A 16,264-nucleotide genomic window follows, 5' to 3' on the forward strand; every position below is an offset into this window, starting at 1 on the left:
CCTTTTCCAGTCCTGTGGAAACTGCTAGGTTTTCCAAACTTGCTGACCTATTTAGTGTGACACTCTAATAGCATCATCTTTTAGGATTTTGAATGGTTCAGCTGGAATTCCATCACTTCCACTAGCTTTGTTCGTAGTAATGCTTCTTAAGGCCCACTTGACTTCATAGACTAAGATGTGTGGCACTAGGTGAGTGATCACACCATGATGGTTATCTGAGTCATTAAGACCTCTTTTGCATAGTTCTGTGTGTTCTTGCTACCTCTTCTTAATCTCTGTGAGGTCCTTACCATCTCTGTTCTTTATCGTGTCCATCCTTGCATGAAATGTTCCTTTGATACCTCCAGTTTTCTTGAAGAGATCTCTAGTTTTTCCGATTCTACTGGTTTCCTCTATTTGTTTGCATTGTTTATTGAAGAAGTCCTTCTTATCTCTCCTTGCTGTTCCCTGAAACTCTGCATTCAGTTGGGTATATCTTTGTCTTTCTCCCTTGCTTTTCACTTCTCTTCTTTTCTCAGCTATTTGTAAACCATTCTGACATTTTCCCTTCTTGCATTTCTTTTTCTTTGTGATGGTTTTGGTCACTGCCTCCTATACAATGTTACAAACCTCTTCCCTTGAATCTGTTTGTCACTTCCAAATCATAAGGGATTTGATTTAGGTCATACCTGAATGGCCTAGTGGTTTAAACTTAAGAAAGTGGGGAAAACCACTATAAGTACTAATATTGTTTATCTATTCATATCCATAGAAGATTCTCTTATTCACAAATAGTTAAAAGACAAATTGTAACTCATTCTACTCAAATGCTAACAAATTCTGTAAAAGCAGGCTGAATTAATAAGAATTTTTATAATGACTAAAATCTGGAATTTACTTGTGTTGCCCTTGTCAGAATGAATCAAGAATGTGTAAGAATTTTAATAACATATTTTCTGTCAACACCTCCTAGGCAGACTGGTGTATGGGGCTTAATGAAAACAGCACCCAAAATTATTTCTGTAGGTTTATAATGGATGGTTAAAGATATTTGATTATTTGAAGTAAAGGTTTTATGAAATCTGGCTTGTTTACTCTAATGTGTATTATTTCCTTTTTCCCCACAGATTTCTGAAGATGATTCATATGTCAGTGACATAAGTGACAACCTTTCCTTGGACAATCTCAGTAATGACTTGGATAATGAGAGACAAACGTTGGGTAAGATTTAAATTATTTGATCTCAAACTATTATTTGAGTGTTTGGATCTTTGCAGAATACTAATAAGTATATATGGAGTACCCGCTGCAGACGGAGAATGGAGCAAATTCTACATCAGAAACTTAAGATGTGGTTGCCACCCTCAACGGTTTTATGATCTAGGTAGAAACATGGCACTCATGTGAAAAATGTATTCATTCACATAAATTTGTCTGCTCATGCAGATTTCTATTTTATATAGTAAGGGCATATGAATCATCGTATGAATATCAAAAATTAATATACCAGATGCTCCTTGTGTGGTTAAACTTTCTGCAAACATATTAGAATATAACTTTTTGCCTTCAGGTATCTAGTGGCTTTCATAGTCTAGGCATGCTGTCGGACTTGTATTGTAAAAGGTCTGGTCTGAGTGCTAATTTAGTTTCAGATTCTTCAAGATAACTCATTTGAGAGTAACAAACGGCTGTGTCCTTGGGGATAGGGCTTCAGGTACCCTAAGATGTCCCTTTATATCTGGTTAATCTCAAGAGTGAAAATGATGCCCAGAAAGTGTGAGTTGGAACCATGGGGTACCTGGAGTGTCTGCTGTCTCCAAACAGCTCTGATTTAGGAGTAAGTAGACTAAAGCTTGTTTAGGAAGCTGACCTACCTTAGGAAGAATCTGCCCACAGAACAGGCTTCTATACGAGTCCTGTAGCATCAAATACTCCCAGTTTTGGTACTCAGTGTGCCTGGGGTCTGTAGGCTTATCTGTGCTAGAACACCGCCTCTTTTCATATCTACACGGAGGACAAGGACCGTGTCAGGTCCGTTTTGATGTTTCAGTGTTTCCCAGCTCAGTAAGTGCATGTTAAATATGATGATGAGTTGTGATCTGAATGCCAAAGAGCCTGCTCTTTGAAGGATTACAAAAAAGACAGGTAATTTTACTGTCTTCTGGAAGAACATCCTTCCAGCATCATACCTGCCAGAAGTCAGAAGCTCATTATGCTCTGTGTCATTCCTGAATTGTTTCTGGAGAGATTAACCCTTTGGTGGAAAAGTCTGAGAACCAGTGATTCAAAGGTAAAGACCAGTCATATAGGAGCAAGTTCATATGCTGTTTTTTGTAAAAAAAGAAAAAACCCAAAAAGGTGAACTGAAAGAGAAATGAGAAAGCATCAGTTATTTCCTTAGCAAACAACACCCACACTAAATGGGAACCCTCGTTGTAGATGACGAAGGCAGACAAACACCAAAGTCTCCTTCTATTTGAGGCCTTAGGGAGGATCCCAAGGGGAACCGAGGGATTAGACGGTTCAGAGCTCAAAGTTAGAACAGAGGGCTTGCCCAAGGACCTAAGACCACAGCTGTGCTGAGTTGACACCAGCCAGGAAAAGCATGTAAGAGGTGAAGACCAGTTCTCTCTCTTTTCGACAGCCATGTTGCTAGATTACTGACCAGTGTTTTCTTAGCTTGAACAAACACTGGTCCAAACCCAACTTTCTTCTTTGGCAATAATTGGAAGATTAGATCTCTACATATCAGTACTCTACTGAAAGGATTATGTGTAGAAATAACCTTTGCATCTTAGGACACATATTTCCTACAGAAGGAAATAGGATTGGATCCAGGTCTTGAAAAATTACCACACTAGAATTTCTTTGAATCCTTAGTAAAAGCTAGGTATTTAGAGTGTTTCCTATTAATTTATACCCCTCCCCGGCCTGCCCAAATCAGTATGCACATATTCAGTTCTGTCACTGCATTGGGTGCTATGTGGGGGTTCAATGGTTAGGAATATGGATTTAGGAACTGGATTTCCTCAGTTAATCCCAGCTCCGCCACTCACTGGTTATGTGTTCTAGGGCAACTTTCTCAAGTTCTCTGTGCCTCAGTTTTCTCCATCTGTAAACCGGGGCTAATAATATTGTTTATCTCAAGAGGTCGTTGCAAAGGATAAGTGAAACAATGTATGTAAAGTGCTTGAGTGAAACAGTATATGTAAAGTGCTTGAAAGACTGTCACAGAGTAAAAAGCTAGGCATGTATTAGCCATTATTATTAGTAGCAGTATTGTTGTTCAGTTGCTAAGTCGTGTTTGACTCTTTGCAATCCCATGGACTGCAGCATGCCAAGCTTCTCTTTCCTTCACTATCTCCCAGGGTTTTCTCAAACTCATGTCTGTTGATTGTGATGCCATCTAACCATCTCGTCCTCTGTCACCTCCTTCTCCTGCTCTCAGTCTTTCCCAGACTCAGGGTCTTTTCCAATAAGTAGGTGCTTTGCATCAGGTGGTCAAACTATTAGAGCTTCAGCATCAGTCCTTCCAATGAATATTCAGGGTTGATTTCCTTTAGGATTGAATGGTTTGACCTTTTTGCTGTCCAAGGGACTCTCAAAGAGTCTTCTCCAGTAGTAGGGTAATATTTCTTTAAAACAAAGTATTTTGAGATTACAGGGAACACAGTTTTTAAAGACTCTTATCATTAGCAGCTGTTTACTTGATTTTTGCCCATGTTGAGCAACTGAAACAAATTCAGAATTTAATTCCATGTTTAGATTAACATGAGACTTCAAAGTACGACCTCACTTTCATATTCTCCTGTTCATCAAAGCAGCCTCAATATTCAGAGTGGTTGACTTTAAAATAAAATACCATTTTCTCATATGTTGGTATAATGCAAAAGGTTTCTTTTGAAAATAGGTTGTGATGGGGTGGAAAAAGAATTTCAGAGCATAAAGTAATGGAAGTTATCACAAATGAAAAAATTGATGAGTGTAAATATCTAAAACGTAAATGTTTCACTCATTTAAAAAGCTGTGTAGGCCAAATGTTAAAGATAAATGTCAAGTGGCAATTAAATTATAAAGCAAATATAGAAACAAAAGAGTATGTCTTAATATATGATTAGGAAAGCAGACAATTCAGAAAAGAATATTCATGAAAACATTCCAAGTCACAATAGGAATTTTTTAATGTAAGTTAAAACAAGGAGATAGCACTGTCCACCTAATGATTTGCTAAGAATTCAAAATGAATGCTGACAAGCCTAGAATGACCTCAGAACATGGACACTGGTACATGCTTGCTGATAAATGGGAAATTTTGAAGAGCAGTATGCTCACATGAGGGCTTTCCTTGTAGCTCAGTTGGTAAAGAGTCTGACCGCAATGCTGGAGACCTGGGTTTGATTCCTGGGTTGGGAAGATCCCCTGGAGAAGGAAATGGCAACCCACTCCAGTATTCTTGCCTGGAGAATCTCCTGGACAGTGGAGCCTGGCAGTCTGTGAGTCACAAGAGTCAGACACGACTGAGCGACTAAGCACACACAGGCCCACATGAATCAAATGTCTAGAAATGTTTGAGTTCTTAGACATAATAATCCCACTTCTATATGTCCCCAGAAAATAATCAGATGCAATCAAATATATAAGGATATGTACATTAACTACTTTCTTTTATCATAACAAAACATTGAAACAAATCTAGAAGTCCAACAATAGATGAATGATTAAAAAAATTAGGACTTATTCTTAGCATGGAATTGTTTCACATTCATTAAAACTGTTTTAGAAGAATTCTGGGTAGTATAGAAAAATATTTATTTTAACTGATTAAGCAAAGCATTAAACTCTACAAACGTTGTGAAATGTATGGAGAAAACAATAAATGAAAATACTCTAGTATAAATGGCTACTATTTCTAGGTGGTGGGATAATAGATGACTTTTATTTCCTTTATAATTTTCCTGTAATACGCACAATTGTTTTATCAGAATTTGAAATGATCTTTTAAAAGATTTTTAAAAAATTTTATCAAAACTTGAAGTGCTTTTAAACAGAGTTAAGGAGATTAGAAGTAACCTACTCTGGGCATAGCAGTTTCCAATATTATCCTCAGTGCATATAAACTCTGAAGAACTAGCTTTTGAGCAGTAGCATGAAGAGTTCCCTGCGAAGAAAGTCCGTGAGTTTTAGTGTTTATAGTTTCAGGTGCTCCATTTAGCTGCTCAAGATTCTTTTTATTGTCTGACTTTCAGTATAATCTGGATAATTGAGATTAACAGTATCGTTGGGCACTTGCTTAGTAAGGAGGATTTCTTTTTCCTTTTCAGTAGTAAATTAAAATGAAAATCTGTATAAGGCAACCAGGCTGATTTCCCTTTCAGGGCCAGTGATCGATAGTGGGGGGGAGGCCAAGTCCAAAAGAAGGACGTGTTTGCCAGCGCCGTGCCCCAAGTCCAGTAACATCAGCTTGTGGAACATCCTGAGAAACAACATCGGGAAGGACCTGTCTAAGGTGGCCATGCCGGTGGAGCTCAATGAGCCCCTCAACACGCTGCAGAGGCTCTGCGAGGAGCTGGAGTACAGCGAGCTCCTGGACAAGGCCGCCCAGCTGCCCAATGCCCTGGAGAGGATGGTGAGCATGCACCCTGCCACTCACTGGCCTGCCTTTGCAGCTGAGCTGCGGGCACAGCAGGGCTCCTGTCCCTCCGCTTTCCACCTGGATTGCTCATCAGAGAGGCTCATTTCCCAGCCACCTTCACTTCCCAGCTCTGCCTGGCTGTTTTCAGTCACCTGGTCAGGAATGGCCATTGAGAGCGGCTTCCCTGTAACCGCTGCTGCCTGAGGATAGTTCTGCTCTGTGGTTTTGGCCTTCCTCTTTCTCCAGAACCTTCCATGTGATTGTTCTGATATTGCCTGGCTGGAAAACATGTCTTGAGGGCTGTCTGAGTGTTTGTTTTTACTACCCTGAGTGGGGAGAATTTAATTTTTTGAGCTCTTTTTTGTTTTGTTGTCCAGGGTAAATTTCCCATGAGAAAGTTTTGGTTTATTTTTGAAATTGTCCTGTCAGCCCCTGAATTTTTAGAAAATATCATTCAGTCACAGAAGAGGTTTTCACATCAGAAAGATTCTTCTCCCCCTGCCACTATTTTAAAATCAGTTTTTATCAGAGTATAGTTGATTCCCCTTCCCCATTTCTTCTATAGAATAAGTTAAAGGATAAAAATCATCCTAGAAAAATTAATCTTCTGTTCTCTACTTAGTATCAGTTCTAATCAGGTAATGGGGCTTCCAATAAAGTGGCCTCCAAGAATTTCTCATCCTTCCCCTGTCTTATGGGGACAGAGGACAGGGGTACCTTGGTGATAAGACTGTGGCCAACTCAACCCTTTCTGTGACTGTGGCTATTTGCGCTTCAAAACTGAGTGCCTCTTCCTCTTTTTGCCTTCTGGTATGTTACCTGCTCAACAGAAAGCTCATTGTGTGGGATGCTGGCACATCAGTGTCCTCTCCCACATTCAGCATCTCTGCCCTGGGCATTTGCTGATTGGCTGAATCGGAGGGCTCACCTCCAGCCCCAGGGACCCAGCCAGACATCACCCTCTCACTGGTGGAGGATGCCTTTGTTTTCTAAATTGTGCACATTCTGCAGTTTAAACTCTCGTTAAAAACTTCAGTTTCTTCAGTAATCTGAGGATTAAGGGAAAATCTTAATTTCTGGTTGAAAGAGACATCCCATCTCATCCCATACCGTCTCCAGGGACTTCGCCCATCAAAGAGATTTTCTATCTTGATACTCATGATAATAGGAGTAGCAGAGAAAAATAAGCTGTTTATTTTCTGTCTTCTTTGTTACTCTTCCCCCAGAGAATTTCTATGAACAAAGGGAGGTAAATAGATTCCAAGGAAAGCGTTAAAAGTTATCATTTGTGGACAGTGCTTTTCATTAAAGAGCATGATTGACTTTGAAGATGAAAGCATTTTTAAAGGTGTTTCATTTTTGTAGCGATTTAGAGACCCTTAGGATGTCAGCTGATTGATTGGAGTCATTTGACCTTGAGAAGTAGTTTGAGGAAAGGCACCAATGCATTAAGAAAGGAAAGTTCAGAAAAGCATTAGGAAGGAACCTAGCCCATGTAATAGGTTTGCTGCTCCAAGTATGAGGGTCAACTCCACCCCTGCAGAGATTCTCTCTCATGTCGCCAGCCCATAAGGAAGATGCTTTGTTTTGCCTGCTCCCTCCCTTCCTTCTCCTCCTGCATCATGAATGATTCCAGGTTCTTTTCAACATGTGTTCTATTAAATTGTGAAGGTGATTCAGGGTTGACTCAACATTCCATATAGACGTGTGGCCTTGCTGCTAATCAGAAAACAGACATCTGAGAAAGCAGAGAGAGGAACAGATACCCAGGTTTCAAGAACAGACTGAACTGAGCACAAGTTGATTTTAATAAGCTCTCCAGCTACTCTAGAGTGTTTATACACTCTAGTTTGAGGTGTTAAGGTGGGTCCAGCTTGTAAAAGGCATTGAAAATTATATGACTAGTGAACATTTATGAAAGATACCCAGCTTTTTTCCCCAATATAAGAAACTTTATGAAATAAGCAGAGAAGAGGAAACACTGAGATTATTACTCAGTGTTAGAAAGGAAAATTTGCTATTGCTACTTAGGTTTAATTTTTTTGCCCGCCTCCCTCTCAAAAGACCAAAGGAATTCAGACACACCTCAGTGATATTGTGTATTTGGTTCCAGACCGCTTCGATAAAGCAAGTATCACAATAAAGTAAGTTGCATAAGTTTTTTGGTTTCCCAGTGCATATAAAACTTATGTTTACACTATACTTAGTCTGTTAAGTATGCAATAACTTTGTATCTAAAAAACAATATATATACCTTAATTTTTAACATCAAGTGAAGTGAAAGTTGCCCAGTCGTGTCCAACTTTTTGCAACCCGATGGACTATACAGTCCATGGAATTCTCCAGGCCAGAATACTGGAGTGGGTAGCCTATCCCCTCTCCAGGGGATCTTTCCGACCCAGGAATCAAACCAGGGTCTCCTGCATTGCAGGCAAATTCTTAACCCGTGCAGGAGACCCCTGTTCGATTCTTAAGATTGGGAAGATCCTCTGAAGAAGAGATAGGCTGCCCATTCGAATGTTCTTGGACTTCCCTGGTGGCTCAGCTGGTAAAGAATCTGCCTGCAATGTGGGAGACCCTGGTTTGATCCCTGGATTGGGAAGATCCCTTGGAGAAGGAAAAGGCTACCCACTCCAGTATTCTAGCCTGGAGAATTCCATGAACTTTATAGTCCCTGAGGTTGCAAAGAGTCAGACACAACTGAGCGACTTTCACTCGCATACCTTAGTTTTAAAAATGCTTCACTGCTAAAGGAAAAATTTGAAATATCATGAGAATTGCCAAAATGTGACACAAAGGCATGAAGTGAGCAAATGCTGTTGGAAAGATGGCACCAACAGACTTACTTGCTGCAAAGTTGCCATAAACCTTCAATTTATAAACATTGCAGTTTTTGCAAAGTGCAATAAAGCACAGTAAAATGAGGTGGGCCTTTACTGTGGCTCTTCAGTGTCCTGAAAGGGGAGCTGTGCAAAACACTGAGACCCTCACAGCCAGGACCAATAAGATTCTTCTCATTTCATATTCACCTATAATTTTCCTTAAAAAAAATTTTTTTTCAACCATGCCACGTGGCATTTCATGTCTTAGTTCCCCCAACCAGGGATTGAACCCATAATCCATGCATTGGAAGCATGGAGTCTTATCCAGTGGGCCACCAGGGAAGTCCTTTCTTTTGCTTTTTGAGTTCTCATTTTTCCTCCAAGAAAAACAAAACTTCTTGAAAGCTACTGTGTTCTGTCCTATGACTCATTACCCAGGCTCAGGAAATGACTAGCACAGATTTTCTTTGGTCAGATGAGTTTTTTTTGGTCTCTGCAATACCAAATTGCGAATGGTTAAACTTCGGATGCTTATTCTTAAATTTTTTTATCTTGGCGTCTAGTTGATTAACAGTGCTGTGTCAGTCTCAGGTGTACCCCCAAGTGAATCAGTTACACGCGTAATATATGTATTGATTCTTTTTCAAGTTCTTTGCCCATTTAGGTTATTACAGAGTATTGAGCAGATTTCCCTGTGACTTACTCCTGAATCTTGAGGGAAGTTTGGCTTTAATGCTCTTTGTCCCTCTCCTCCTCCAGAGCCTTAGGACAACGTCAGGATTGTCAGATAGTGGCAGATTTCGAGGGACTGACTCACCATCTTGAAAGCCTTTATCCACCTGCAGGCATCAAACCAAAGGGACAATCTGATTCATTTGTCTCTGGGGCCAAAATGAACACTATTTAAACCCACAACTTGAAACCAAAGTCCATTTGGGTGTCATTAAACCAGGGACAAATCTTTTTTGAAATAAACAGGAAAGAGAGAAAGAGAAGCTATATTTTGTTCATGTCTTTGTGAAAATAAATTCCTTTGTGATGGAGGAATAACCAGGTTCTTGCCCTTTCGCTAGGTGTACGTGGCAGCCTTTGCGGTGTCCGCATATGCATCTAGCTATTTCCGTGCCGGGAGTAAGCCTTTTAATCCGGTCCTTGGAGAAACATATGAATGTATTCGTGAGGACAAGGGCTTCCGGTTTTTTTCAGAACAGGTACGTATACACCCTTTTTTTGTTTGTTGGGAGAAGTTGCTCATGTCTCCCATTAAGCATGCTTTTGGAATATTTATTTCCCACCTGTCACTGGCTTCCCAGTAACAGAGATAATTACAGTGCTTCTACACATAAAGAGAGAGATCGGTTTCCTTCCGCTGAAACCTTGCCACCACCCATGGGCTTAAAGGTGCTAGCCAGGCTGGGGCTCGCTTGGCTGTGTGCATCACCACAGTCTTTTCTGTTTAAACGTGTAGCAGAGAGGAATTTTTAAAGCACGAAGCATTTGCCCAAACTGCAAGTTAAGAGATTTAAAGTGTGCAGCCTAGCTCGCTGACATCACCATTCTAAAACAGGAGCACTGCCATCAGAAGCAGGAGCACCAAATAAATGCATTATTCTTGGTTTTGATTTAAGAGAAATCATTCATTCATATATTTGTTCACTCTATCCATAAATACTTCTCAAGGTTATACCACATGCCTAGCATTGTTTTAGGCGCTGGGGTACTGTACTGGGTGATGGGCCAGAGGCAGACAAGAACATCCGTCCCTCAGCTAATAGATGGACAAGCCTTATGCTCACACAGCCTGAGTTCCCCGAGGTTCCACAAGACCCCTCCCACCTGTTAGCAGTGGGTAATATTCAAGAATTGTATCTCTGGACTCAGCCAGCCTAGATTCCAATCTCAGCTCTCTCTCTCACTAGGTTGCAACCCAGGGCAAGTTCCTTAACCTCTCTGTACTTCAGTTTCCTCTTTAAAGTGGCGATGAGGATAATGGTGCAAACTCAGATGGTTTTGCAATGATAAAATGAGTTATTCTCTACAAAGTTTAGAGCTCTTATCCTTGAAGTAGGAATCGTTGCATGAGGGTTTGCTGTCCTTATTGGCCTATGTAAGACAGCATAACTTGCAGTATGGAATGTTGGGGACATCCACAATATCTGTCAGTAAGGAATTGTTTAGCTGAAATAGAGTGCAACTTGACTGAAAATAAAGACCACTTCTCTCCCATCGCGTTAAGGCAGCACCTCAACAGGTCCATCCCTAAATGTTATCCTGGGAACATGAAACATCATTGGTTCCCTCCCAATTCGTAGAAAACTGAGGATAAAAGGATGAGTTGCTAAAACATGATTTTCCTCCTATTATCTTGGTGCCTGCTTTATAAGTGGGCTTCTTTATAAGTGGACTGGTATTATGGAAGTAAGAAGGGGAGGGTGGTGTGACTGAGAGTCTTATGAAGATGGTGCTGGTCTTAACTGAGCAGCGTTCTCTGAAACTCAAATGGAAATGATTAGTCAACAATCCCAAAGCACATTGTCAATTGTTTTCTGGTTAGCAGTTAAAACAAGAATTTAAACACTGATATTCAAACAGTAGGGGTTTAAATCAGTAGTTAAAGGGTAAGATAATGTGATGCAAATTCAACTGGGTTATTTAAACACTAAACCTAAAATGGAATGCGAATACATGAAAATATAATTTGGTTACCATGGTATTCTAAGCGCTCATGTGAAAAAAACAAAGGCCAAAAATAGCTCCAGACTACAGCAGACAATCAAGACAGGATGAATAGGCGGAAGAAAAGAGTAGTAACACGCGCTCGTGTAACACTGAGCTTCAATTCCACGAGCCCCTGACAGGGCAGGGCTGATTTGGGATCTGTGGCTCCCCTGTGGTGGCAGGGAGAAAGAAAAGGGAGCCCCTGGACGTGTGTGCACAGAGATGGAAAGAGTTACATAACTTAGTCTTTAGTTCCATGAAATGGATCCCAAGGAAATAAGAAAGAGATCTGGTCATTGTTAGTAGCATAGGGCGTGCTAGGAGTGATATGGACCGTTCTCATCCTAACCCCACCACTGTATGGCCTTGTATAAGCTACTTAAACTTTCTAAACCTCAGTTATTTATCTGTGAAATAGGGATGATCATGCTTAGTTCATAAGCTGCAGGAAGGATAAGTGAAATAACGCACTGAAACTGAAGCTCCAGTACTTTGGCCACCTGATGCGAAGAGCTGACTCATTTGGAAAGACCCTGATGCTGGGAAAGATTGAGGGCCGAGAAGAAGGGGACGACAGAGGATGAGATGGTTGGATGACATCGCTGACTCGATGGACATGGGTTTGGATGGACTCCGGGAGTTGGCGAGGGACAGGGAGGCCTGGCGTGCTGCGGTTCATGGGGTCGCAAAGAGTAAGACACGACTGAGCGACTGAACTGAACTGATGTGAAGCACATTCAGTACTTGATTATTGCTCTTGTACTGAGAGGCAAGGCACCTTTTAAAATGCTTTTTAATACCCAGTGTTATGAACAGCTAGAAGATTGTTGAAGTAATATATCCTATATCTACTCTACTGATTCAGATGGTTCGAAAGTGGCATAATGTCACTGCTGAGTCTCTGACAGAAAGCCATCCAGGAGGCTGCCAGGAGTCCTAACAGCTGGCTTCGCCTTGGGAATACCACCATACTGATCACGAGGGAGACACTTCGTCTGTCTGGAATTTAGCCTTATAGCATAGGTAGTTGAGTCTTTTAATACATCTGAGTGTGAATGAGTCTCTCAGGGACAGAATCACACTAGCTAAGTTTATAAGAGACTGATCTATAAATCAGAATACTACCCTATGCCTTTAGAATATAAAATAGACTCGCCATGGGCACCAGATGGCTTTGGTCAGCCTGACCAGGGATGTTTTCCCATAGACAGATTTCTTAAGGAAGACAAAATTGTGGTCATCACATAAGTGTACAGTGAGATGGAGAGATAACTGATTAACTCAATGTGCCAGGCTGTCTGCTGCCCCAGGAGTGGAAAGGGTTTTGACCAGGGTCCTCCTTTCCCAGCCAGCAGGCAATATGTCAATTCAGCCTCCTCTATTCCCTCTCTTGCCCTTGTTGGTTACATTGACCAGCCTACTGTTGTGCGTGAAGGCTTTCTAATTTAACACATCTAAAGAGAGTGCCTGAGCATTTATTCTGTTTTATGCTGGTACCTGCCAGTCTGGCTCCTTCTGCTTCTAGCCCAGAAGACGCTCTGTTTTGGAGACAGCATGACTCCACCCGTGTCTGTATCTGTAGGTGATGGACTGCAGCTTTCGGAGTTTGGGGTCTTCTTTGCTTTCTTGTACTTCTCTACAATGAGTAGAGGTGCTGAATGACTGATGTAATAAACTGAACAGAACCCCTGAATTAATATTTTGGGGTGGAACTCTAGTCTAAGGAGGACACTGATGGAGATATCTCCAGGTGAAAGGACCTAGGAAAAAACAGATCACTCAGCTTTTCTACTGAGTTTTCTAGACAACAGAGTTGGGTGATTTGGAAAGTGATTTTTATCCATTTCCTCCAAGCCCTGGGATTTCATTTGCTTGTGGTTTTGGTGGGGATGGGGAAATGTTTGGAGTTGTCGGTGGCTAAGGAAGTTGAAGTAAGTGCTACTTCACAGAGTTCAGCTACATGGAAGCTTGCCCTCTTTATATTGTCTCTCACGTAAAAGGCCCAAAAATGCAGTATCAAAATGACTCATGCAGTCAGAAATGAGAGAAAGCACTTGCTGTTCAAATTTTCCTCCTAACAGTTAACTAGTATAGTGCTTGCAAAGTACTTTATGCTTTTCAAACTTGATCAGGATCTTGTTTGATCTTCACAACAAACCTGTGTGGCCAGTGAGGCAAGGATCAATTACAGATGAAAAAACCAAGGCCTGGCCCATCAGAGCCTTTCAGTGGTTCTCAGCTGACACCCTCTGTCTATTCCAGTATCCTCTCTCCCTGACCTTTTTTTGGTATGCCTTGTGTAAGTTTAGTGACTGTGCTCAGAGCTGCCAGAGTCATCAGTTGCCCATGTGAAAACAGCCTTTTGTACTCTGTTCAGACTATCGGATTTGCCTGTCATTGTCAAGTAAACCTTTCATCCTGCAAACTCACATAGGAGTGTGTTGTCAACTCCCATTGCGGGCTGGGCAGTGGCCTTTGTGAACAAGGAACATTCAGGAATCAGTCATAAACATTCCTGTCACATGTGCTAACCTCTGACTGTTCCACCTTCTCAGGGGAGCGGTTTCCTTTCTGCCAAGAAATCTGATTCAGCTTTGGTTTTCTAAATAAGCCCAGAAAAGGGAGAATCCAGGAGGAAAGGACTTCCTTTCCCTTCTCGGGGACTAAGGGTCCGGCCAGCAGGTTCTTCCTCATTGGTTCTCGGGCAGCCTGGATGGAGTTTCATCAGGGACTAGACTGGTCAGAAAAGTCATTTCAGTTCACTTTGCTTCTTTTTTCTGTACCTTTGGAAACAGTTTGGTGTCCATAAAGGATATGCTGTTAAGCTATTGTCTGAATGTGGCTTTTCCTGATTACCAGGAACTTCAGCTGTCAGGTCAAGTCATTTTCAGCATTTACACGTCCAGCCATGACTGTTGAATTTTTGATTGAAAAGCTGAGCAGAGTTATTGAAAGTTACTAAACTGTAAGAGATTCAAATGGAGTCTTTTTTCCTTTGCTTCACAGACACAGCTCTTCTTCCTTTTCTATTACTCGTCAGATTCTGGGGAAAAAAAAAAAACAAAAACATTCTTGGCTGGACTTTAAAAATACCATACCTGTCACTTCCCACTGTGCACACTCACATCACCCGTCTGAGTGGTTCTTTTATCTACCCATAGGCAGGGTTATTTACTTCTGATTAAAATGGCATCTTATTTAAAGTCATTATCAGGGTAAATTCAAAGCTGTTCAAGTGAAACAAGCAATAAATCAACTGTAAGGTGACCAAACCAGTGCTTGTGCATTTCTAGGTTATTACTTACTGTATATTTTTTTTAAAAGAAACCGTGTGTTTATCAAATAAGTACTTAACTCTGAACTCAGGGGAAGAGAAAATAATCGGCAACTGTTCCCCACCCCCCAAATCAGACCAGTATTTGTGGCCGCCTCCTTAGTAGCTTTCTTTTATAATCCACATCCTGTTCATCAGCAAATCCCAGGGTCTTCCTTCTAAAGCCGATTTCACTGCCACCCCACTGGTGCTGGTCGCCAAGCCCAAGCCATCGGCATCAATGACTGGGCTTGTTGCAATTGACTCACTATCTGGTCCCTTGTTCCCACAGCCAGTTCTGCACTCAGCAACCAGTGATGTCTCTAATGACTTCTGCGGTCACTTGGACTCAAACCCCAAGTTCTGGCTGTGGCCCACAGAGCCCTCTAAGATGGCACCCCTAGATATCATGCCTCTTCCCACTTTTGACTCATTCAGCTTCAGCCACACTGACCTTTTCGCTCCTCCTAAAACATCCTGAGCATCTGTCAGCCCTGTGCGGTGGCTGCGTCCTCTGACCTGGACATACTTCCCCTGGCTATCTATGTGATTGGCTGTCTTACCTCTCTTAGCCTCAGGGATTTCCATCACAGAGTCCTGCCCCAACCACCCTGTCCAGGATGGCATTCCCACTCACCATCTCCCATTTTCATTCTTGCTTATTCTCCTTCCCGCTGTTACCGCTGGCAAATTATGTGCTTATATCTGTCCCACCCATTGCATTTCTGCACTAAAAATGTAAATTCCAGGACGGTAAAGATTTTTGTCTCTTTTGTTTCTCATTGTATCCACAGTGACTAAGACAGTGCCTGACACATCACAGACAATCGGGAAATGTTTGATGAATGCCTTGGTCCCCTCCCTGGGTGATTTTTGACTGGTCGCTTGTTCTCTTTTCCACAAGCATCCCTTCGTGGTGGGAGATGCGTCCAGACTAGGAGGACTCTTTACGGCTCTGGACAGCTGCAGGACTGATGTATTTAAGGTTTCATTTTTCTCAATATGAAGAAGAAAAACCTACATAATACACAAATATTGAAACACTCATATTCTTGTCTCCTTACCACCCACCTCTTATATAAAGTGCATTCTGAAAGCATAAATCAAAAATCATCAGGTCATGGTGAAGAAAGACCTCAGCTATACAAATAAATCACAAGAATTCTTAACTGCCAGAGAAACTCATTGACTTTGAGATTGTAGAAAGAAAGATACATATAAATAAAAAACCATATATACTAATTTCCTGAACGTTTGGTCCTTACCAGTAAAAAATCGCTCCTATTTGATCAAGGGGGAGAGGAAGTGATGGAGAGAGATACTAAAAACAGTCCAGAGTGGGTTTAACCAGCAGGTTAACAGTGTTTGCTTTGAGGCTAAATCAGTTCAGACTCAAACTCAAAATCTAATACCTTTCTGTGCCTGGGTTAAGATGTAATAAAAAGAGAAACTCAACTAAATCCTGTACTAGCAAAGACAGGGTAGATGGTGCCCATTAAATATTAGAGAGATTACCATCAACAAAAATTAAACGATTAACTGGGAATTACCCTCTTTTCATGGGTTTTAGACTTCCCTGGTGGCTCAGACGGTAAAGCATCTGCCTACAATCTGGGAGACCTGGGTTCAATCCCTGGGTCTGGAAGATCCTCTGGAGAAGGAAATGGCAACCCACTCCAGTACTCTTGCCTGGAAAATCCCATGGATGGAAGAGCCTGGTAGGCTACAGTACATGGGGTTGCAAAGAGTCGGACACGACTGAGAGACTTCACCTCACCATGGGTTTTTAAATTAATCAAA

General features: G+C 41.4%; 1 protein-coding gene across 9 annotated transcripts in view; it reads left to right on the forward strand.

The window, feature by feature from the left end:
- Window positions 1-16,264, forward strand: part of OSBPL3 (oxysterol binding protein like 3) — a 196,352-nt gene that overhangs the window by 152,190 nt on the left and 27,898 nt on the right. For all 9 annotated transcript variants that reach the window (XM_042248661.2, XM_060415042.1, XM_027968666.3 and 6 more), the window contains 3 exons: window positions 1,107-1,200; window positions 5,355-5,605; window positions 9,507-9,644. In XM_042248661.2, the coding sequence (XP_042104595.1) occupies window positions 1,107-1,200; window positions 5,355-5,605; window positions 9,507-9,644 (483 nt within the window). The remainder of the gene's footprint in view (window positions 1-1,106; window positions 1,201-5,354; window positions 5,606-9,506; window positions 9,645-16,264) is intronic.

This window comes from Ovis aries, chromosome 4 (genome assembly GCF_016772045.2).
Source record: "Ovis aries strain OAR_USU_Benz2616 breed Rambouillet chromosome 4, ARS-UI_Ramb_v3.0, whole genome shotgun sequence".
Taxonomy (NCBI): domain Eukaryota; kingdom Metazoa; phylum Chordata; class Mammalia; order Artiodactyla; family Bovidae; genus Ovis; species Ovis aries.